Raw genomic sequence first — 25,308 nt, forward strand, 5'->3', positions numbered from 1 at the left:
ATCATCCCCTGACCTCAATCCTAATGAGAACCTTTGGAGCATCCTCATGCAAAAGATCTATGAGGGTGTGAGGCAGTTTTCATCCAAACAGCAGCTCTGGGAGGCAATTCTGACATCTTGCAAACAAATTCAAGCAGAAACTGTCCAAAAACTCACAAGTTCAATGGATGCAAGACTTGTGAAGCTACTATCAAATAAGGGGTCCTATGTTAAAATGTAAAGCGACCATTTAAAAAGTTAAAATGTTGTTAAAAGTTTGATTGAAATAGCTTTTGATTTCAGTAAATATGCTGCACACAGCAAATGACAATTTTCAGTTCTTTACTACCTATAAAGTGTTTTGAAACTTACTGCGCGTAATTTGGAACAGTGCATTGTGTGTTTAAAAAAAATACTTTTATTATTAGGTCTGTTAAATGAAATTTGAATTGTACTCTTAATAGTTGATAACATGAGAATTATGCTGACTTATTTACACCAATTATTTAGGCATATATGAAAATTATAATTTTGCATAATAATTTGGAACAGGGTGTATATTAGGGATCGGATGATGATCACGATTTTTTAAGTTATTGGTATCTGCATCTAACCTTGCCGATAATGTGTCTAGCTCGTGCGCCCCCGATACTTCTGTCCCGTTCTCCCGATCGCATCATGGCGTCCTAAGCAGGAGCATTTGACACACACAACACTCCTCCTCCCCTGCGCCCAGCGTAACGCTACGGAGAAAGCAGAGTGACCTGTATGTCACATGCTCCTACATAGGACGCCATGATGAGAACGGGACAGCAGAGCGGTAACACCTGAGGACAGCCGCAGGTAAGTTGTCTACAAGAGGAGGAGGGGGGCTGCTGTCTATAAGGGGGGGGGGGGGGGCTTGCTGTCTACAAGGGGATGGAGCCTGCTGTCTACAAGGGAGGAATATCGGTATAAGTTATCGGCTATCTGCCTGAAAGTTCACAGGTTCTCGGTATCGGCTCTAAAAGATCTATATCGGTCAATCCCTAGTGTATATAACTATACTGCTGCACAGTTCTCTCTATGATTAGTGTCCTTTTCTTGAATGTAAACATCATCTCCAGTTGCTTGGTAAAGCACATACATGTCTTTCTCTCAAAGTTATTTCATATGATCATGCGTTATGCCTTTGCATATTCTTATTTTATCTTAAGATATTTTTACTAATTAATTCAACACAATTTTTTTTTTGTCATTGTAGCCACCAGAGGACATTTGTGCTTGAAGTCATGGGAAGGCATTGTGGGTAATGACATTTTTGTACATTTCCATACATCTGTAATGTTTCTCACTAAAACTGGAGTTCCAAGCAAGTACTAGGGTAATTCCAGTTTTGGTCAGCTGTCTAAAAGCTTATTTGCAGGACAAGTTGTACTTTTATGGCACCATATACTGTGTTTATAAAAAAGTCCATATGTTCAATTGGTTTTGTTTTCATGGTGTCTTTAAAATGGCATATACCAGCAGAAAGTGGCTTGAATTGAGTCATTAGGTCATAAAATAAATAAATGGCACACAAGTGTAGATTGTCATTTTCCCACCTGAAAATATTTCAGTAGAACTGCCTCTGTTTTTTGCAGTGTTTTTTTTTTTTATTTTATTTAATTTTTTTGTGATTTTTCTGAAATTTCTAATTGTTTGTTTTTTCCATTTAGAGGAAATGCCAATTTTTGTTTACCCTGTGACAGTTTTTCACTGCCTTCAGGGTACCATTTTGTGGTTCAGATGCAGACATCTACTTACCCACTGCACACTGCAAATTTATTATTCATTTTCAGCCAGTTACCATCCAAGCAACAACAGCTTAACGTTACCAGGGTGGGCCAGGACCATTGTTTTTGGCCCTCCCCAGCATGTTAATGCCTAGTGCCAGGAGTGCTATTTTTGATGCTTCGGGCATGTTGCTACCTGCTCTTCCTGGTACCCCTGTGGTGGTGATTACAGGGGTAATAATTGGGAGTTAGAGCTAGCTGATTTTGGAGCTGACAATAAGCTGTGGCTTAGTAATTGACTGTTAAAGTCATTTTAGAAAAACGCAGCACACCTTTTATATAAACAAAAAACAAACAAAAAACAACAACACAGCACTAGTTTTACTTTTCTTGCTGGGCTTTTTCGGCTCACAGTGAACAGCCCAGCAATGGGTTAAAGTAAACCAGCGAGCTATACAGATTGCTAGTTTACCGTATGCTCTTGCCCAGCCCAAGCTGTGCCAGCAGCTCTAGAACCTGTGCCAGTATACAGTGGAGTGCTATGTACCGCTAAATACTGTACTGCCGGTGTAGGTAAGTAACATGATTTTTTTTTCTTGACTTTAGACTAATTAACGTGAAACACCTTTGATTTCTTGGCAAAAAAACACCATCGTTTAAGCATGCTGCAATTTTTGGAGCCTGCCAGAGAGCCCAAAAACACCCAAAAGCAGGGAAACAACAGCAAACAGAAAAACGCAAAGTGGCTTTGGTGTTTTGTAATTCCCTGTTGACATCTGGCCATGACAGATTTATCCCCCCCAAAAAAACAAGTGGAAACCTTGCCTCTCCATGTATTAAAATAGGGTGCCATTTCATTTTCAGCTGCTAACATGCTGGTTTAGATACAGATGAAGGCCTTTAGCCTAAGTGTAGGGCTGGGCGGTATACCGGTTCATACTGAATACCAAATTATTTGGGCTGCACGAAATGAATTTTCCCACATACCGCAATACCGGTTGGGCCCCTCCCCCTCGGGAATGTATTATCAGCGCAGCGCTGTCCCCACATCGGGGAACTAATCCTATGTTTACCCGCCAGCACTGTTCTGCTCCCCCCAATTAAGGATCAGCCCAGCGGGGCACTACTCACAGATGTCAAGCACTGCCCTCCTCCTCTTTGTTGGGGGCTGCCGGGCGCTGGAACTCTATAATGTACGCCAGTGGTCTCCAACCTGCAGACCTCCAGATGTTGCAAGACTGCAACTCCCAGCATGCCCGGACAGCCAACGGCTGTCCGGGCAAGCTGGGAGTTGTAGTTTTGCAACATCTGGAGGTCCGCAGGTTTGAGACCACTGCTGGATGCTGTATACCTATGCCCAGGCTGCAAAAAATACAGAAAATTTTACTTTTAACTCACCCACCTCGGCCGCACGCAGGGGACTGAAACGTGGACAGCCGTCAGCCTATCACCGTCTGGAGCGATGCCCCGCCCTGGCAAGTGATAGGCTGAGCCCACTGTCATGTAAGAAGCCGGCCAGAGCTTCTTACATGACAGTGTGCTCAGCCTATCACTGGCCGGGGCGGGGCATCGCTCCGGCCGGTGATAGGCTGACAGCTGTCCACGTTCCAGTCCCCTGCGTGCGGCTGAGGTGGGTGAGTTAAAAGTTTAATTTTCTGTATCTTTTGCAGCCCGGGCATAGGTATACAGCGTACAGCAGTGGTCTCAAACCTGCGGACCTCCAGCTGTTGCAAAACTACAACTCAGTTGTAGTTTTGCAACAACTGGAGGTCCGCAGATTGAAGACCACTGGCGTACAGGGAGTTCCATCGCCGGCGGCCCCCAACAAAGAGGAGGAGGGCAGTGCTTGACATATGTGAGTAGTACCCCGCTGGGCTGATCATTAATTGGGGGGAGCAGAACAGTGCTGGCGGGTCTCATGATCTTGGGGGGGGGGGCGGAAGCCGAACACCGCGCGCGGGTCACATGATTGGGGGGACAGAACAGCGCTGGCGGGTCACATGATTTGGGAGAGGGGGGTGGTGAGAAAATACTGTTATATACCGTGGAACCACCGTAAGTTAAAAAAAATACCGTGATACACATATTTGGTCATACCCCCCAGCCCTACCTAAGTGTATGTATTAATATGTATATATTGGGGGAGATTTATCAAAACCTGTGCAGAGGAAAAGTTGCCCATAGCAACCAATCAGATCGCTTCTTTCATTTTTCACAGGCCTTGTTAAAAATTAAAACTGCAATCTGGTTGTTATGGGCAACTGCACCAGTTTTTCACTACACAGGTTTGATAAATCTCCCCCATTCTTCTTGAATAAATGCCTTGGATTAATAAAAAAAAAAAAATAGGGTGGCTATTCTGTTTACATCTTTGCATTAACTTCTATTGCAGAAAAAAATGAATCTGTCTAGATACTGCCCTTTAACAAGGTAGAAAGGGGAAAAAAGAGCCTGAGGTATCAAAATTGCTGACAGCCCCATAAAGATGTTGGGAAGGAAGTGGAAGCAACCTGAAGTCTCAGTCATGCAGCTTGTATGACCAAGAAAACAGCTGTTTAATGCCCCGACTGCTGTTGCAACTGTCCAGCACCTGGGGGTTGTCTTGTTTCGTTCACAGATATTAGTGTTAGCTCTAGCATCCAATCAGAAAATCATGGCTATCAATTCTAAGGGTGGGTTCACACTGTTTGTAGTGTACGGGTTCTGGATCCGGATGGGGGGAGCAAAAACCGTCCGCTCCCATATCCCAGCCAGATCCGGCCCGAACCCCATTCATTTCAATGAGCCGACCGGAGTCAAATGCTGACTCCAGTCGGCTCGTTTTTTCCCCGTATCCTGTTTTCCCACCGGACCTAAAACCGAGGTATACGACGGTTTTAGGTCCGGTTACAGGGGCAAAAATGAGCCGACCGGAATCAGCGTTTGACTCCGGTCGGCTCATTGAAATGAATGGGGTTCGGGCAGGATCCTGCTGGGATATGGGAGCGGACGGTTTTTGCTTCCCCCCCCCCCCCCAACCGGATCCGGCACCCGTACACTACAAACATAGTTTGAACCCACCCTTAGAATTGATAGCCATGATTTTCTGACTGGATGCTAGATCTAACCCTAATATTTGTGAACGAAACAAGACAACCCCCAGGTGCTGGACAGTTGCAACAGCAGCCGGGGCATTAAACAGCGGTTTTCTTGGTCTTACAAGCTGCATGACTGAGGCTTCAGGTTGCTTCCACTTCCTTTGCAACATCTTTATTTTCCCTTTCTACCCTGTTAAAGGGCAGTATCTAGACCAGTGATTCCCAACCATGGTGCCCTGGCACCGCAGGGGGGAAAGGGAGCGTGCGTGCGTACTGCGCACACAGAGTCCCCCTCCTCCTTGTGGCGCAGTAAGCCGAAAATGGTGCCCTGCTACACCGAAGAGGGGAAGATGCCGTGGAACTGCAAGCTGCGCCCCATGCCGGCTTGCTTAAGGTACTGTACCCTTTCCACCCCTCTGTTACCCCCCCGTCACCCATATCCACCCCACCTCATCACCAATGTCCACCCTCCGTCACGCATTACCCCCTGTCATTCATGTCCGCCTTGTCCACCCCTCTTTCCATCCCTGTCACCCATATTCCCCTCCCCCGTCCACCCCCCAGTCTACCCGGTCACCCCTCTTTTACCCCCAGTCATCCTTATCCACCCCCGTCACCCATGTCCACCCCATCCCTGTCTCCCATTTCCACCCCTTATTCACCTCTTTGTCACCCCAGTCCACCCCTTTTACCCCGTGGTCACCCCCCTGTCATCCATGTCCACCTTGGCCACCCCCCTATCCACCTCTGTCACCCCTGTCCATCCCCCTGTCACCCATGTTCACTCTCCATTGTCCTCCCCTGACCACATCCTTGTCACCCATGTCCATCCCCTATTCACCCCTCTGTCCCTTTGCCACCCCTGTCCACCCCTTTGTTACCACCTTGTCACGCCCGTCCACCCCTATGCCCCCGTCACCCATGTTCACTCTTCTACACCCCTCTGTCACTTCATGTACACTCCTCTACACCCCTGTCACCTCGTGTACACTCCTCTACAACCCTCTGTCACTCATGTACACTCTTCTACACCCATGTACACCCGTCACCCCCTACGCCCCTCTGCCACCCATGTGCACTCCTCTGTCATCCATGTACACTCTTCTACACCCCTCTGTCATCCATGGAAAAAGTGTGGAGCCTAATAGGTTTGTTTTGCAGGTTTAATGGTGAAGAATTGTGGCTGGAAGAAATTGTCATGAATGCGCTGACCAGATGGAGAAGAAAAGGGAACGACACTGATTAGAGAAGACGCCATTTGTGAGTTGCTGTCTAAAGCAACACTTTAATCTACATACCCATAGATAAATAGATAAGATATTACGCATTTTGTGTATTGCAGCACTTTTTTTTTTTTTTTGTAACAGAAGTTAATGCAAAAGTAAACAGAATAGCCACCCTATTTTTTTCATTTTTATTAATCCAAGGCATTTATTTAAGAACAATGGGGGAGATTTGACAAACCTGTGTAGTGGAAAACTGGTGCAATTGCCCATAGCAACCAGATTGCTTCTTTAATTTTTAACAAGGCCTGTGAAAAATGAAAGAAGCAATCTGGTTGCTATGGGCAACTGGTCAACTTTTCCTCTGCACAGGTTTTGATAAATCTCCCTCTATGTACATATGAATACATACACTTGGGCAAAAGGCCTTCAACTGTATCTAAACCAGCATGTTAGCAGCTGAAAATTAAATGCCACCCTATTTTAATACATGGAGAGGCAAGGTTTCCACTTGTTTGTTTGGGGGGTAAAACTGCCATGGCCAGACTAATGGGATGGACTGTTAAAACTGCTAATACAGGATGGACTTGTTGCAATAGAACAAGAAGAACTTTTTTTTAATCAACTGGTGCCAGAAAGTTAAACAGATTTATAAATTACTTCTATTAACCCCTTAACGACACAGGACATAAATGTACGTCCTGTTTCGGTGGTACTTAACGCACCAGGATGTACATTTACGTCCTATACAGAACCGCGAACATCGAAGCGATACTTGGGTCATGCGTGGCAGGTCCCGGCTGCTGATAGAAGCCAGGGACCCGCCAGTAATGGCCAACATCCGCAATCGCGCAGATGTCAGCCATTAACCCCTCAGATGCCGCGATCAATACAGATCACAGCATCTGCGGCAGTGCGGTCACTAAAATGTATGATCGGATCGCCTGCAGCGCTGCAACGGCTATCCGATCATCCAGAGCGGCAGACAGAGGTCCTCTCACCTGCCTCCGCTGCCTTTCACGGGTCTTCTCCTCTGGTCTGAGATCGAGCAGAAGATGACCGATAACACTGATCAGTGCTATGCCTTATGCATAGCACTGAACAGTATTAGCATTTCAATAATGGGGACTATTAAAGTGTAAAAAAAATTAAAAATCCCCCTCCCCAATAAAAATTTAAATTGTCAGTTTTTCCCCATTTTACCCCCAAAAAGTCCAAAATTGCTGCTTTTTTATAACTATTTATTCCAAATAAAATTGATAAAAAGTATTCAAAGTTTTATATATGCAAATGTGGTATAAAAAAAATTACAAATAACGGCGCAAAAAATGAGCCCTCATACCGCCGCTTATACAGAAAAATGAAAAAGGTATAGGTCAGCAAAATAGAGGGATTTTAAACGCACTAATTTGGTTAAAAAGTTTCCTTTTTTTTTTTTTTTTTTAAAGCGGTATAATAATAGAAAAAGATGTAATCATGGGTATAATTTTAATCGTATTGACCCACAGAATAAAGAAAACATGTCTATTTTACCGTAAAGTGTACAGCATGAAAACGAAACCTTCCAAAATTTGCTAAATTGCGGTTTTCTTATTAATTTCCCTACACAAATAGTATTTATTTTATTTTTTTCCTTGCGCCATAACATTTTTATGGCAAAGTGAGTAATGTGATTACGAGGGACAACTGGTCATGCAAAAAACAAGCCCTCATACTAGACTTGATGAAAATATAAGTTATGATTTTTAGAAGGCAAGGAGGAAAAAATAAAACTTAAAAATAAAATAGAGTCCTTAAGGCCCAAATGGGCTCCTGAACTCTCTTTATACCCCTGCCGAGCCGCTGCACCGTTTTGCAGCAAGTGGTTAATTTTTAAAAAGGACTGAAAAATAAGAGAGGCAATCTGATTGGTTGCTATTGGCAGCTAGATGTTTTTTTCTCTACACAGATTATAATAAATCTCCCCTGTTATTCCCAAGAGGCTGATCATCATGAACAGGAGAGCTAAAACAATTAAAATGTATTCCAACTTCAGAAAAGAAATCGCTGCAGAACAAGTCTATTACAATTTCTTTTATTAAAAGCAAGTCAATCATTTCACTAATAACATGACTTCATAACCTAGATCATTCTTGCGGCCCTCTGCTTCAAATCACTTGTTGGCCATAAATTCCTTATTTCATGGCGAGATGTTCTGCTGATGTGTGTACTTATTAGAAGCTGTATACTACAGAGGAAGTTCTTTTATTTTGGGATTTCTTTTTTGGCTTGTCCACAGAGCTCTCTACTGACACCTGATGCCCGTATCAGGAACTGTCCAGAGCAGGAGAAAATCTCTGTAGCAAACATATGCTGCTCTGGACAGTTCCTAAAATGTACAGAGGTGTCAGCAGAGAGCACTGTGGTCGTGTCAGAAAAGAAATCCAAAAAGAAAAGAAATTCCTCTGTAGTATACAGCTGCTAATAAGTACTGGGAGGATTAAGATTCTTTAATAGAAGTAATTTACAAATCTGTTCAACTTTCTGGCAAAAAAAAAAAGTTTTCCACCGGAATACCCCTTTAAATCCTCTGCTGCACAGAATAATTAACATTATAGTGTATGCAAGGAAGCATAGGCCACCTGAAATAAGCCGCTTGTATCTTTTCCCACCACATGGCATACACTATGCTGCGTTTAAGCATATCAATCGCACAGTTCTTATAGATATGATTGTGCCAAGTCATTAGTAACTGTAGCAACGCTAGACATATTTTTTATTTTTTTTATTTATATTTCTGTGAGTAATTTGCATGGCTACAAAATAGGCACAAAAGTTCTGCACTATTTTTGTTTTTTTCTTGACATTGTCATGATAAAAATTAACTTCTAGAATTAGAAGTGTTGTGTTTTTTTTTCTTCTTCTAAATAGGTATTTAGCATTAGTGTCAGCTTTGGCATCTGGAGCTGACTGGCTATTTATTCCAGAATGTCCTCCTGAAGAAGGCTGGGAAGATGTCATGTCTTCAAGGCTTGGAGAGGCAAGTATTGTTAACATTTATGCCGTTCATAGAAACAATTATTGAAATGTTGTGTTTAACATGTGGGATTTATAAAAACAAAACAAAAACATTTTTTTTTTTGTAGTTCACAGTATGAGTTCAAATGGTTATACCAATATTCAAAATTATCAGCTGTACAGGATAAGGAATTAGTAACTGATTGGGAGATTCTGACCACTGGGACCCCTAACTGATCACAAGAACAAGGGTCCCTTGTACCCCGAGTAAATGAAGTGGCAGATCGGATGCTCAGCTGCTGTGAGGCTGGCCAAGTGCAGTGCTTGGATATCTTTGAGGTGCTAGTATAGGTGATAAATCTTGGGATCACTTTTTCTTGTACTGTAATGAGCCGTTAGCAAGGTTGAATAATGAACAGTAACTATGGAGTAATTTATCATTGGTTTTACCCTGGTTTTGTGCTTTTGATGGATTTTCAAAAAGAACATATTAAGTGGTGATTTCATTAGATATGCAGTGGGTAGAAATTTGATGTGCGACTTTGTAGTTTTTTTTTGCATCTTTTGTCGCAGGTGCCCTTATTGAGGAGCTAATCTACACTAGCCCTGACTCAGCTTACAAAACTAACTGTAAACACCATTATTAAAAAGTCACACATTTTGTCGCACAGGATAAAAAGTTGCACAAAAAGTCACAGAGAGGTGACCTACAAAGTGGTGTACTGAAGCAAGAAATGTGTTCAGCACCAGATTTATCACATGCCCTGCACCATGTTATAAATTTGGTACAGGTACACAGTTTTCACCACATAAATTAATGTAATAAAAAGATGTTCACCTACACCACTTGATAAATACGGGGGTGGGGGGTGGCATTTGAGGGATACTAGGCTGGCAGTGATTTATTTATTTTTTTATAACACCAGGAGTGTGGTGGTGTGAATTAGAGATGAGCGAACTTACTGTAAATTTGATTCGTCATGGACTTCTCGGCTCGGCAGTTGATGACTTATCCTGCATAAATTAGTTCAGCTTTCAGGTGCTCTGGTTGGCTGGAAAAGGTGGATACAGTCCTAGGAAATAGTCTCCTAGGACTGTATCCACCTTTTCCAGCCCACGGGAGCACCTGAAAGCTGAACTAATTTATGCAGGATAAGTCATCAACTGCCGAGCAGAGAAGTTCGTGACGAATCGAATTTACTGTAAGTTCGCTCATCTCAAGTGTGGATCTACGGTGGTGATAGTACTATGTGAACTCCACTTACCACGACTCCAATGAAGCAGTCATCTGTATCATGATAGCGATGCATCGAAGCTGATTTGTTTATTTAAAAAAATAAATAAATAAAAACCTGTGCAATGGAAAACCTTTCCTTTTTTTAATAATTAAAGAAGCGATTTGATTGGTTGCTATGGTAAGTGGTCAACGTTTCCTCTGCACAAACTTCGCTACTTTGCTGCAGGCTGTAGTAAAGGAGCGCGAAAACTGGTCCCTTATTTATTTCTGCCCAACTCCTGTGACAGATGCCTGATGGACCCCGTTCAAAGCCAGTGGGATCCATCTGGTTCCGTTGGCATCTGTTGGAATGGTCTATTGTTTGTCACTGTGATAAAAAGAGCACCAAAGCAGGTGTGAACTAAGCTGTGACACTAGGATTAATTTAGCAACTAGGATGCACAAAGCTCTTAAGTCAGCTCTCTAGCAGCCTAGGATCTACAGTGGCCTTGATAGTATATAATAATGCAAAATGCAAATGGTATAATCCTGGGTGGCAACTTGGAACAAAACCATGGACTCATTTACTGTAGGAACAAAGTACACGGGTACGTGGTAATTTCGAGAAATAAAAAAAGTTATGAATTTTCACACATTTATTACTGTATGTTGGTTAGTACTACTTTTTTGTAAAAGTTAAAACTGTTTATAAAAGTTAACTATAGTTAATTAGTTAATCATTCATATGTAATGTGAATTTGATAATTTGTTTGTAATCTGTTGGCTATTGTAATGACTGGACAAACTGTGTGAACTGATCTCGCAATAGTAAGTAGTATGTTTACTGTCTCAAAGAAATGTATTCATTCCCTCCAGTTACAGACAATGCTGCATGAAAATCCATTGCATCTGTGTCAAGGTATAACCTGGTATGATTATTGATGTTATTTTAACAGTTGCACACCAAAGGACCTTTTTGCATGGAGCAATTTTTGGCCAATTAGGCTAATATTATTCTGTGTAATATGCCATTGATCAGCTGATGAACAAGCAAGTGCTCATTTATTTGCTGATCGCATTAGTGAAATGATTGACTTGCTTTTAATAAAAGAAATTGTAATAGACTTGTTCTGCAGCGATTTCTTTTCTGAAGTTGGAATACATTTTAATTGTTTTAGTTCTCCTGTTCATGATGATCAGCCTCTTGGGAATAACAGGGGAGATTTGTTATAATCTGTGTAGAGAAAAAAACGTCTAGCTGCCAATAGCAACCAATCAGATTGCCTCTCTTATTTTTCAGTCCTTTTTAAAAATTAACCCCTTGCTGCAAAACGGTGCAGCGGCACGGCAGGAGTATAAAGCGAGCTCAGGAGCTGGACTCTTATCATACCCGCATGGTCCCATCTGATGATAGCAGCCAGGACCCCTGGCTAGTGCTGGACATCGCCAATAAGTCCGATGTCCGGCATTAACCCTTTTAGACACTGAGATCAAAGTTGATCACGACATTTAAAAGTGCCGAAATCTGCTCCCGCCTGCTCTGGAGCTGATAGGAACCATTGTGGGGAAATCTCGATGTCCCGATCAGCTGTAAGGGCGGAGGGGAGACTTTTTACCGCCTTCCCTGCTGTCAGATTGGTGCTCCTTTGCTGCAGCCAGCCATTGCTAAATGTGAATTGAACCCTTCCCTAATAAAAGTTGTATTAACCCTCCCCCCCCCTTTCCAATTTTTAAAATAAAATCGTGTTAACAAATATAAATATAAAGATCAGTTTGCGTAAATGTCCGATCTATTAAAATATGTTTAACCGTACCGTCAATAGCATAAATGAAAAAAACAAGAGTAAAGCTTTGCATATTTTTGGTCTCTTCTTATACCAGAAAATATTAATAAAAAGCGATCAAAAAGTCCCATCTACATAAAAATTGAATCAATAAAAGCTTAAGACCATGGTCGCAAAAAATAAGCCCTTATACATCTGTCTACGCAAAAAGAGGAAAATTTTAAACATACTAATTTTCATACAAAAAGTTATAATTTTTAAAAGTAGTAAAATAAAACAAAAGCTATATGTTTGGTATCATTCTAATAGTATGGACCTACAGAATAGATAGAACCATGCCATTTTACCGAAAAGTGCACTGGAGAGAAACGGAAGCCCCCAAAAGTTGCTAAATTTATTATTTTCTTCAATTTGTTAGCACATATATTTAGTTTTTCATTTTGATTGTAGATTTGGTGGAAACAATTAGTGATGTCATTACAAAGCACAGTTGGTGGTGCAAAATACAAGCCCTTGTATGGGTCTGTAAGTGGAAAATTGAAAGCGTTATGGCTAAGAAGACAAAGAGAAAATAACGAAAGTGCAAAAAAAAAAAATAATTATAATAATTTCTTATGGGGTTAAAGAAGCCATCAGGTTTTTATAAATTTACCCCAATTTGTTTTAAAACCAGGTCCAACAATAAAAGCTTCCAATGCTTAAAGGGGTCTTATCCCCTATACAAGTCTATGGGAGTGGTCGTGTCGCCACGCCCCCTCCCATACACTTTCATTGAGGGGGCGGGTCGTGACCTCACAATGGTACGGCGCCGTGACGTCACGATACTCGGTCCCCTGTATCGCCCGTCATCAGGCACTGAGCGAAGTTTGATCCGTGCAGCAGATGACACGGGTGCTGCAGGAGAGATTGCAGGGGTTCTCAGCAGCGCAACCCCCGAGATCAGACATCTTAACTCCTATCCTTTGAATAGGGGATAAGATGTCTAGGGGCGGATTACCCCTTTTAATAAAGCCTTTTTTTGTTCTTTTACATAAGACATTCAGTTTATTTTAGATTGTGGACATGGGCTGATTTGAAAGTGCCCTCAAATAAAGGTTTTTAGAAAATTTCTCTCATTGGTACAGTTGTGCATATCCTTTAGCATGGACTGAAGGAGATATTGTTGGTTCACTACTTATAGTACGTGTTCTGAAATTCAAGAAGCTAAATAAAAATTTCATAAACCTAGGGGAAGATATATTAAAACCGGTCTGGAGGAAAAGTAGCTGAGTTGCCCCTAGCAACCAATCGGATCGTTTCTTTCATTTTTCAGAGGTCTTTTCAAAAATGAAAGAAGCAATCTGATTGGTTGCTATGACAACCCAGTAACTTTTCCTATGAACAGGTTTTGATAAATCTCCCCCCCTAGTGTCCACAATTTTAAAATGAGTCTTGGTGACTGTGTTCTCTTATTTGTGTCTTAATTCCGTGTCTGGAAATACGGTTGACATTTTGCTTCAGTTGTGTTTGATGCTAAGAGATGCAGACATTGACTGTTATGGTTTAAAAGCAAACTATCTTTCCTGGAGCTGATTGAAATTGCCAAACGTATAAAGAAGGCAGGGCCTCTCAGCGAACTGTCAAGAAGGCTGAGCCCAGCTGCTCAAGTACCACGGCTTAGCGTGCCTGCTTGTCTCCCAGCCCCATCTTGACTGAAATACAGGATATGCACAACTGAACCAATGTGGTTGAGAGAAATTTTCTAAAAAACTTTTATTTGAGGGCATTTTCAAAACAGCCTATGTCCACAATCTAAAATAACTCAAACTGCGGTCTTTCCTTTACCATCCCAAGTTCCCTGCTGGTCTGTCGTCCCCCATGGTGCGGGAATGGGGCTCTAGGGGTCTTTTTTGCTGGGTTGATGTAGTGGAACCCATCTCTCACTCTCTCCTACACTTTGAACAATTGGTGGCTCGTTGGGATCGCCCCATGCTTGAGCGTTATCGCTACCTACAACTTAGGCATTTTCTGTCCTCTACGACTGGCTCTACAGTGGTCTCTCAGCCTACTGGATTTGAAAGGTTGTGCCATGGTGGACCTCAGGCACGGGGGCTTCTCTCCGACATATACTCCCTACTCCTTCACCCCCCTGATGGGGACCCCCCCGTCACACCGCTACATGGGTCGTTGGGAGGCTCCTCTTAAAGGGGTACTCCGGTAAAAAACTTTTTTCATTTAAATCAACTGGTGGCAGAAAGTTAAACATATTTGTAAATTACTTCTATTAAAAAATCTTAATCCTTCCTGTACTTAGCTGCTGAATACTACAGAGGAAATTCCTTTCTTTTTGGAATGCTCTCTGATGACATCACGAGCACAGTTCTCTCTGCTGATGTTATTATAATAACACTTTATTTATTGTTGTCCTTGGTGGAATTTGAACCCAAGTCCCCAGCACTGCAAGGCATCAGTGCTAACCACTGAGCCACCATGCTGCCCTTAGCATACATCTGCTATGCATGGTTGCTAAAATGGACACAGATGTCAGCAGAGAGCACTGTGCTCGTGATGTCATCAGTGTTCCAAAAAGAAAGGAATTTCCTCTGTAGCATTCAGCAGCTAATAAGAACTGGAAGGATTAAGATTTTTTAATAGAAGTAATTTACAAATATGTTTAACTTTCTGCCACCAGTTGATTTTAAAAGAAAAAAGGTTTTCATCAGAGTACCCCTTTAACCCCTTAAGGACCAAGGGCGTACAGGTACGTCTTTGGTCCTGCTCTCCTGATATAACGCAGGGTTACACAGTAACCCCGCATCATATCACGGCGGGCCCGGCGTCATAGTGAAGCCAGGACCCGCCTCTAATAGCATGCAGCGCCGATCACGGCGCCGCGCGCTATTAACCCTTTGGCCGCGCGGCTAAAAGCTAAACCGAAAGTTGCCGGCTAGCTCAGTCGGGCTGTTCGGGATAGCCGCGGCTAATCGCGGCTTCCCGAACAGCTGACAGGACAGCGGGAGGGCCCCTACCTGCCTCCTCGCTGTCCGATCGCCGAATAACTGCTCAGTGCCTGAGATCCAGGCATGAGCAGTCATGCGGCAGAATCGTTGATCACTGATTTCTTATGAGAAACCAGTGATCAATGATGATCAGTGTGTGCAATGTTATAGGTCCCTGTGGAAATGTCCGAATTATAAAAATATATCATTAATTAAACCGCTCGGTCAATGGTGTGCGCGCAAAAAAAATTCCAAAGTCCAAAATAATGCATTTTTGGTCACTTTTTATATCATTTAAAAATGAATAAAAAGCAATCAATAAGTCCTATCAATGCAAAAATGGTACTGTTAAAAACTTCAGATCACGGCGCAAAAAATGAGCCCTCATACCGCCCCATACACCGAAAAATAAAAGTTATAGGAGTCAGAAGATGACAATTTTAAATGTATTCATTTTCCTGCATGTAGTTATGATTTTTTCCAGAAGTCCGACAAAATCAAACCTATATAAGTAGGGTATCATTTTAATAGTATGGACCTACAGAATAAAGATAAGGTGTCATTTTTACCGAAAAATGTACTACGTAGAAACGGAAGCCCACAAAAGTTACAAAACAGCGTTTTTTTCCAATTTTGTCGCACAATGATTTTTTTTTCCGTTTCACCGTAGATTTTTGGGCAAAATGACTGACGTCATTACAAAGTAGAATTGGTGGCGCAAAAATAAGCCATCATATGGATTTTTAGGTGCAAAATTGAAAGAGTTATGATTTTTTAAAGGCAAGGAGCAAAAAACGAAAATGCAAAAACGGAAAACCCCCCGGTCCTTAAGGGGTTAATACCATCACCTTACCTCAATGGCGGGTTATCTGGGAGAGGGCATCTAAGGCTTCTATCTGCATCTGTGGCTCTCTTTCGAATAGTCAACCCTCTGCTGCCACACACCTCTTCTGACCTTGATCCCCAGTTTTGGCGATCACACAAAGTATAAACAATTAGTGACGTTTGCAAGGGACATAGGTTACGCCCATTCCAATACTTTCAGGACACCAAAGGGGTTCCTACACGATCATTTTATAAATTTCTTCAGCTCAGGCATGCGTTCTGGCTCAGTTTCCTGCTTTTTCTGCACTGTTCTCTCATTTTCCTTTGATAATGGTATTTAGATCCAGAGATCCTAGAGGCCTTATTTTTGGGGCCCTTTATACATATCTACCAAATGCTAAGATAAAAGGAGATCCACAACCGGTTGAATATAAATAGCGTACATTTCTTTCGGACCTCACGGAGGAGTAGTGGAGCGAGGCTCTTTTCTGATATGTATGTTTCCCCAGCCATCAATAACAGACTTATACAATTTTATATGCTACACCAGTTGTACCATTCACCGATTCGTCTTGTTAAAATGGGGGGTTGCCAGTCTACAGAATGTCATAGACTTAGGGCCCCTCGGTCTGACTACTTTCACATGATGTGGTCCTGCCAAGATACACACACATCTTCTGGCTGGCTGTTGCATAATTTATAAGTGATATATTGGGTTGTCCGGTAATGCCAGAACCCAAGGGATGCTTGCTTGGCCTTTTTGATGAGGAGCAGTGTACGCATTGTGAAATAATCTTCGGAAGATGTTATTTCTTGCTCAAAAATCCATTGCCCTTTGCTGGATGACCCCAGAGTATCGTCCCTCACTGGCTGGCAGTCCTTAATAAACATGGTCGTTAACTATGAGTATTTAGTATATAAACACCAGAAGAACCCATCCAAATTCCACAAAATCTCAGCTGTGTGGTGTCGCTCTCCCCAGGCTAATTACACTTAATTGATACCTGACTGTTAGGAATTTCCTACAACCACCCATACACTGATCTACCCAGACCCACATGGTCTCTAGTAGCGGAGCTCCCCCTCTCCTGAACACCTTCAGGTAATGCATTTCTTTCCCTTTGCTAGTGTCCCCCTCTCGCTCCATTTTCCCTTTTTTCTTATCCCCCTACTTCCTGGTGACCGCTAAGCAAGGACCTCTTGTCTTTTGTTGATTTGTGTGTCCTTTATGTTCTCTTGTCTCTTGTGTTGACACTTGTCACAAGTTCCCTCTATAGTTGCTGTTTTTTTGCTTATTTTCTCGACTCTACATATGCTCATGATTTTATGTACTCTTCTTTGATGTTATTTCATTATCCATTCCCGACGGGCCTGTTGGATCACTCATTTTGTATATTGTGAATGACTATTGTTTTGTAATCCTTTTATGTTTATTCATATTGCAATAAACTCAGTAAAAAAACACACAAAAAAAAACACAGACCTGACCCCTGTGGTACCCCACTAGTAAAAGTCACCCAATCGGAGTATGTACCATTATTAACCACCCTCTGTTTCCTATCACTGAGCCAATTACTTACCCATTTACACACATTTCCAGACAACCTCATTAATACTTTTATTCTTATATTCGTTTCTTTGTTGTTCTTTTTAATACCTTTTATGCCCCATGTAATAACAATCACTCTTTGTTGTTTCTCTGCTGTTCATGGAAATTTATGATTAATTTGACAATTAGGTATTAGGGTTCTTTACCCCTTGTTGACAGTGTCAATACTGTAATTACACCCCCCCAACACTCACCTGTCAATATAGTCATACATTGCTAGTAGAGATGGCAATGGATTAACAAAATGCAGAGTCCAAAGACAAATATTGTGGGCAGTACAGTTAAATGTTGAAACATCATCAAGAACCAACAGATTCATAATTTTTTTTTTTTTTTTGTCACTGATGAAGATAGAAAATACAGAAGTCAGTTTGCTGTTTAATGTATTCATTCACTATGTCATCCAGTCAATAAAGGTGTGCGTGGTTATTCTTTAACCCCTTAAGTACGCAGCCCATTTTGGCTTTAAGGACACAGACAATTTCTTTAGCATTTTTCCTTTTCTTCCTCCACCTTCTAAAAATCTTAACTCCTTTTTTTTTTTTTATATTTCTATCCACAGACCCATATGGGCTTGTTTTTTTTTTTTAGCACAATCGATTGTCCTTTGTAATGTAATCACTCATTTTACCATAAATGTAAGGCCCGAGATGGTGGATGGCCAAAGCAGGTGAGGAGACCTCTTGTCTGCCATTTTGGACGATCAGATCCCTGCGGCAGTGCCACAGGCCATCCAATCACACATAAGAACTCCCACACTTCTGCAGATGCCGTGATCTGTATTGATCACAACATCTGAGAGGATAATGGCGGACATCAGTGGGATTGCTGATGTCCGCCAATACTTTCTGGTCCCTAGTTGCTGCTTCAGTGCTTGAGTTATGTACAGGACACCAGGACGTACATTTATGTCCTATGTTGTTAAGGTGTTAAACATAATTCTAGTCTCAATAAAAAAGATCAGACTTTTAAAAATGCACAGAAATATTAAAAGGAATGCAGTACAGCAGAAAAGTAGATATATGCTATTAATATCTGGTGACAGTACCCTTTAACACTTTCTACCCCTCTACACTGAAAGGTATGAAAAAAAGGATGTGCAGTCCTCATGTTCTAACTGATGGGATATCTGTTCAAACTAATTTAGCGGGTAATGGAGTACTGTTGTTTATGAAAAAGACAATGTGTAGCAGGCAGACAAAAATATGAGTAGTCAAAATTATTGGCACCTTTTAACTTAATATTTGGTTGCACACCCTTTTGGAAAAAATAACAGAAATCAGTCGCTTCCTATAACCATCAATAAGCTTAGGCCGGAATGTTGGACCACTCTTCCTTTGCAAACTGCTCCCGGTCTCTCTTATTGGAAGGGCGCCCTTTCCCAACAGCAATTTTAAGATCTCTCCACAGGTGTTTAATGGAATTTAGATCTGGACTCATTGCTGGCCACTACAGAACTCTCCAGCGCCTTGTTGCCATCCATTTCTGGGTCCTTTTTGACGAATGTTTGGGGTCATTGTCCTTCTGGAAGACCCAAGATCTTGAACGCAAACCAAGCTTTCTGACACTGGGCAGTACAGTGTGACCCAAAATCTGTTGGTAATCCTCAGATTTCATGATGCCTTTCACACGTTTAAGGCACCCAGTGCCAGAGGCTGCAAAACAACCCCAAAGCATCATTGAACCTCTACCATATTTCACTGTAGGTACTGTGTTCTTTTCTTTGTAGGCCTCATTCCGTTTTCGGTAAACAGTAGAATGATGTGCCTTACCAAAAAGCTCTATCTTGGTCTCATCTGTCCACAAGTCTTTATCCAGAAGGATTTTGGCTTGATAAAGTTAATTTTTTAGCAAAATGTAGTTTCGGGGTTAATAACTCTTATGAATTATGAATTGTCAACAAAAATATTTAAAATATTATGACCGTTATGAATTGCCAAAAATATACAAACAATGCAATTCACCATATCTGGGCCCAACTATGTTCCCAGATAGGAGTTCTTTGAAGTGTTGGTAGAAGTAACTTTTGCAATATAATAAAATAACGCAGTTATTATTAAAATATGTACATTTATTGGTTACAATTGATCAACATTAAAGAGTTATAAAAACAGACCATAATATCAATAAAATGATATATAAAGAATATCAACGACTTAATATCAGATATAAATCAATGATGTATTAGTAAGTTATTTAAAAAGATTAAATTTAGTCACAGAAGTAGTTGGTTCAGATATCAATAAATTACTTTGTAATGATATCCATTGGGCATTTAATGTGTATAAAATGGGAGTAAACCCTGCCCAGTTCTAACCACAACCATCTCTGGTAAGATACGATACTAAATATATAATTTATAGTACGCTGCTAATTAGGAAGACTTAAATTAAGTTTCCTCATGGCAATTATGTCATGTCATGTCTTGGAGCGGAGTAGGATCCCAACAGACTATGCTAATATGCAATATGATCATTGCATTGATCCCCATAAGATGCGCCCCGTTCATCTGCAGTAGAAGGGGGTGTGGCTTATAAACTACACTTACATCTCATAATTGAGGTTATATATAAGCCAGGTCTGCTACTATAAATAACCTAATTCAGTCCACATTAAAATGAGGTAACTTAATCAAATAAGAAACCTGTGTATCTTGCCAAGAGTACTTCTGGATGAAAGAAAGATTGCTGCCTGGGGTCCATGGGAACACCTGTGGTCACAACCAGTTATTAGAGAAGAATGGGCTTATTGGATTCAGTTCTCTCCCTGGCTCTTCATGCCTCCGCCCCTTCAGGTAGCCTCTAGGAACTTCTGTGATGCTTCTGTGTTCCCTGTAGTTTTCCTTTCTAGTCCCCCCTCAGTTCTTTCACCCATGTTTTTAACCTGTTTCCTATCTTAAGGGTCCACCAAAGTAATATAATCTTATCCAATGATGACTGGTGGGTGTGTATATGGAAATCAGGGCTAGTCACGTGTCTAGTTCCATGACATCACAGCTAAACATTCATTTACTATAATTGTGTGTTAGATGCAAAGGATTATTGTGGCCACCTGTTCACCTGTATACACATCAACATCCTTGTACTACAATGCCATTGATACTTCTCAGGCATCTCAAATAGATGGCCAGAGATACAGACAAATAGAATGCAAATACAACCCATTGTTAAACACACACACCTGTATCCAGGTGTATTGAGCAGACCACTCATTGTGTACAGACAATGAGTTTTACTCTCTAGGACTTTCCTTGGAGACTTGTCAAATATCATGGGGATTGTCTTGAGTAATCCATTTTGATTACTTCACACATTCCACTCTGTGTTCTCAAACATACGTTTTTTTTTGTTTTTTTTTTTCCCTTCAAACTTTCTGACCTGGTGAAAATTCATTATGTTCAATCATTTAGATTCATACATCTTTCATCTAATAATATCTGATTGTATCAGTACCAAAAAGCCTGACAGTAGTCTTGCTTTTTAATGTTCTCTGTCAGCAGTGGGGTCCTCCTGGGTCTCCTGCCATAGCATTTAATTTCATTAAAATATCGACTGATAGCTCACGCTGAAACTGATGCTCCCTGAGCCTGCACGACAGCTTGAATATCTTTGGAACTTGTTTGGGGCTGCTTATCCACCGTCCGGACTATCCTACGTTGAAACCTTTCATCAATTTTTCTCTTCCATCCACGCCCAGGGAGATTAGCTACAGTGCCATGGGTTGCGAACTTCTTGTCAATGTTGCGCACTGTGGACAAAGGCAAATCTAGATCGCTGGAGATGGACTTGTAACCTTGAGATTGTTGATGGTTCTCAAGTCCTCAGACAGTTCTCTTCTCCTCTTTCTGTTGTCCTTGCATAGTGTGGCACATACAGGCACACAATGCAAAGACTAAGTGAACTTCTGTCCTTTTTTATCTGCTTTCAGGTGTGATTTTTTTTTATATTGCCCACACCTGTTACTTGCCCCAGGTGCATTTTAAAGGAGCATCACATGCTTGAAACAATCTTATTTTTCCATAATTTTGTCCAGCCCATTTTTGGAGTTTGGTGTGACATTATGTCCAATTTTGCTATTTTTCCTACCTTTTTTTGGTTTAGTTCCAATACACACAAAGGGAATAAACATGTGTATTGCAAAACATGTGTTACTGCAATCCTTTTCTGTGAGAAATACTTTATTTTCTAGAAAAAATTCAGGGGTGACATTTACGGCTATGACTGTATGTAGCTAATATGGCACAGTTAATTGTTGTTGCCACTGTGTAGTTGATATGGCACAGTTTATTGCTACTATGCAGCAAAGAAGATCTCTACTATGTAGCTATTTGTGCTATGGAATGAAAGTCAATCCTACTGTGTTGCTGTACAAGAGTGCCATGCCCTGTATTTACCCCTTTCACAACCTCAATTATGCATCTGACACTTTGGGCAGTTAGTGTCATGCAGTAAACATTGTTTCTACTGCATTTTCTATTCTTCTTGAGTTGCACATTCCTATATCTAGATCCTATTTTGGGGTACCAATGTTCCTTTTGGGCATTTTTTTTTATCAATCTGTTTTATTCCCATGATAGCGTTCTCCTCTTGTTCTGCTGATGATATGCTGAGCCCACAACAGCCTCATTGATTGATTGGCTGCAGTGTGTTTGGAACTTCATCAGGAATACCAGGACAGAGTAACAAGCAAAGAGGTAAGCAGAGGCACTAGGGTGGATTGGGATGCCAAGTCCACCTGATAAGTATGTATTTTACACCCCTAACAGTCTTTAATTTCTTTATTTTTTTTTTATTTTTATTTTTTTTTTCTTGTTCCCTTTTCTTGTGTTCATGGGGTATGTATCAATAAAAATATAGAAATACATTTTTTTATTATTTTTGTAATCTAATTTTTCTGAGCATTTGTTCTACCTTTAGCTAAGTATATCTGCACTCCTATGTATGCTGTCATGTTAAATTGTTTGTTTTTATTTTTTAGATAGATATCTTTGCAGCTTTGTTCCTTACCAAAAGTTGTTTTCCAGGATGTACCTTGGATAGTTTAACTTTTTAGTATAGGCAGTAGTTAACTCTTTGCCCATGTGTCTGACACTGCATTTTAGCTCCATTGAGTTGCATACGGTAGGTTAGAAAATTATTTATGTCCTTTAAATTAATTATAACCCTTATTGCATTGTGTTGTTAGAGAAGCATCTATCCCTTTTTTGAATACTGTCATTTTATCTGTCCTTACTACCTTTTTAGCAAGACCTTTACTAATTTGACTACTCTGTCACAAACCCTTACCTATATTGTAAATTAATATTTCTGCACCTTTTGAGTTGATAATTGGTGTTGGACCCTTACCCATTCTAAGAATAGAGTTTTAAATTCTGGAAAACCACTTTAAGTGTGTAGTCACTCTCTCCTTCAGTACATTAATTAATTAAAACTTTTATCAAAAATATATTTACTTTGTCAAAAATATTTTACTGTTACTGAAGGTTTTAGTATTACACATTATGTGTACACAGTTGATAACCCTGTCCTTTTTGCATTAAAGTTTTTCTGCTAACTCTATTCTTCTGCTAGACATATAAACCCCTGCTTTTTATTGACTTTCCATGCATGTATTTTCACCTATAAGGGCTCTACATTTCCATTTTCATTACAGATATCTTTTAAGGTAGGTTAACCTGTTGGGGACGGAGGGCGTATGGATATGCCCTCGCGTCCCGGTACTTAAGGACGGAGGGCGTACCTGTACGCCCTCTGCATTTCCGATCACCGCTGCTCGCAGGGGGTGATCGGACCAGGATGACTGCTGATATCTATCAGCAGGCATCCCGTGGCAATGCCTAGGGGGGTCCTGAGACCCCCCCCCCCCCATGTCAGCGATTGCCGCAAATAGCCGGTCAGTTCAGACCGGCGATTTGCGGTGATCCGGGCCAATCGGAAAATAAGAATGATCGGAGCTCCGACCACCCCTGCCATTGGTCGATCAGGCTGAGTGGGGGGGGGGTGTGGGGGGGCGGGGGCATGGCCGGCATACCCGGACTGGCAGAGGCGGCATCCTTGAGCAGCGGCGGCATCGGCAACAGCAGGAGGAGTGTGTCCGGAAACTGCGGCGTGGAGGAGGCTGCATTGAAGATCGCGGTATGGGATCTTCACTGTGGCCTTCTAAAAGCTGGGAGTTGTAGTTTTGCAACATTTGGAGGGTCACAGTTTGGAGACCACTATACGGTGGTCTCCAAACTGTAGCCCTCCAGATGTTGCAAAAGTACAATATCCAGCATGGTCACACAGTCAAGGATGCTGAGCATGTAGTTCAGCAATATCTGGCCCTTCATATGTTGCAGAACTAAAACTTCCAGCATGCCTGGACAGTCTGGGTATGCTTGGAGTTGTAGTTTTGCAACATCTGGAGTGCTACAGTTTGGAGACCACTACTTAGCGGTCTCCAAACTGTTCTTCCCCAGTTGTTGGGTAACTACAACTCCTAGCATGCCCAGACTGTCCAGGCATGCTGGAAGTTGTAGTTCTGAAACATCTGAATGGCCAGATATTGCTGAACTACATGCTCAGCATCCCGGACTGTCTGGTAATGCTGGGAATTGTAGTTTTGCAACAGCTGTAGGCACACTGGTTTCCTAACTAAGTGGTTCCCCACCAGTGTGCCTACAGCTGTTGTAAAACTACAACTCCCAGCATGTATGGTCTGTTGGTGCATTCTGACAGTTGTAGTTTTGCCACAGCTGAAGGTTTGGGGCGCACCCCCTCCCATGTGAATGTACAGGATACATTTACACGGGCGGGTTTACAGTGGGTTTCCTTCTACAAGTTTGGGCTGGGGCAAATTTTCCGTCGCAGCTCAAACTCCCAGCGGAAAACTTACTGTGAACCCCCGCCTGTGTGAATGTACCCTAAAAACATTACACTACACTAATAAATAATAAAAAGTAAAACACTACATATACACCCCCTTACACGTCCCGCCCCCCCAATAAAAATGAAAAATTACTCATACGGCAGTGTTTCCTAAACGGAGCCTCCAGGCACCCTGTTTGGGAAACACTGCTGTAGGGTTTTGGTGGAGACAAGCCCCATCCTTGTAACTGGGTCCACCCCTATTGCAAATTCCTTATTTAGGCATTTATAAATGCGCATGGGGCTCTCTCACTTCAGAGCCCTGTCGTATTTCAAGGCAACAGTTTAGGACCACATATGGGGTATTTCCGTACTCAGGAGAAATTGTGTTACAAATTTTGGGGGTATTTTTCTCCTTTTACCCCTTATGAAAAGGTAAAGTTGGAGGCTACACCAGCATGTTAGTGTCAAAAAAAAAAAAAAAAAATTAAAATTTTTACACTAACATGCTGGTGTTGCTCCATACTTTTCATTTTCACCAGAGGTAAAAGGAGAAAAAGACCCCCAAAATTTCTAACACAATTTCTTCTGAGTACGGAAATAGCCCATATGTGGGCGTAAAATGCTCTGCGGACGAACTACATTACATGGCTCGGGAGGGAGAGAGCGCATGTACATTTGAAGCCTAAATTGGTGATTTGCACAGAGGTGGCTGATCGTTACAACAGTTCTGACATGGACGCAAAAAAAAAAAAAAAAAACCACCCATATGTGACCCCATTTTGCAAACTACACCCCTCATGCAATGTAACAAGGGGTGCAGTGAGCATTTACACCCCACATGTCTGACATTTTTGAACAGTCATCCTTAAATATGAAAAATTTAATTTTTCATTTGCTTAGCCCACTGTTCCAAAGATCTATCAAATGCCAATTTTCATGGCTTCTCCTATTACCCCTTGTGATGATAAAAAATTTGGGGTAACACCAGCATTTTATTGAAGAAAATTTTATTTTTCTG

The 25,308-nt window shown here is 41.5% G+C and overlaps 1 protein-coding gene across 2 annotated transcripts in view; it reads left to right on the top strand.

The window, feature by feature from the left end:
- The window catches only part of PFKL (phosphofructokinase, liver type), a 254,617-nt gene that overhangs the window by 54,487 nt on the left and 174,822 nt on the right, over window positions 1-25,308 (top strand). For both annotated transcript variants that reach the window (XM_056533478.1, XM_056533479.1), the window contains exons 6-7: window positions 1,223-1,267; window positions 8,944-9,052. In XM_056533478.1, the coding sequence (XP_056389453.1) occupies window positions 1,223-1,267; window positions 8,944-9,052 (154 nt within the window). The remainder of the gene's footprint in view (window positions 1-1,222; window positions 1,268-8,943; window positions 9,053-25,308) is intronic.

Source organism: Hyla sarda, chromosome 8, assembly GCF_029499605.1.
Source record: "Hyla sarda isolate aHylSar1 chromosome 8, aHylSar1.hap1, whole genome shotgun sequence".
NCBI lineage: Eukaryota > Metazoa > Chordata > Amphibia > Anura > Hylidae > Hyla > Hyla sarda.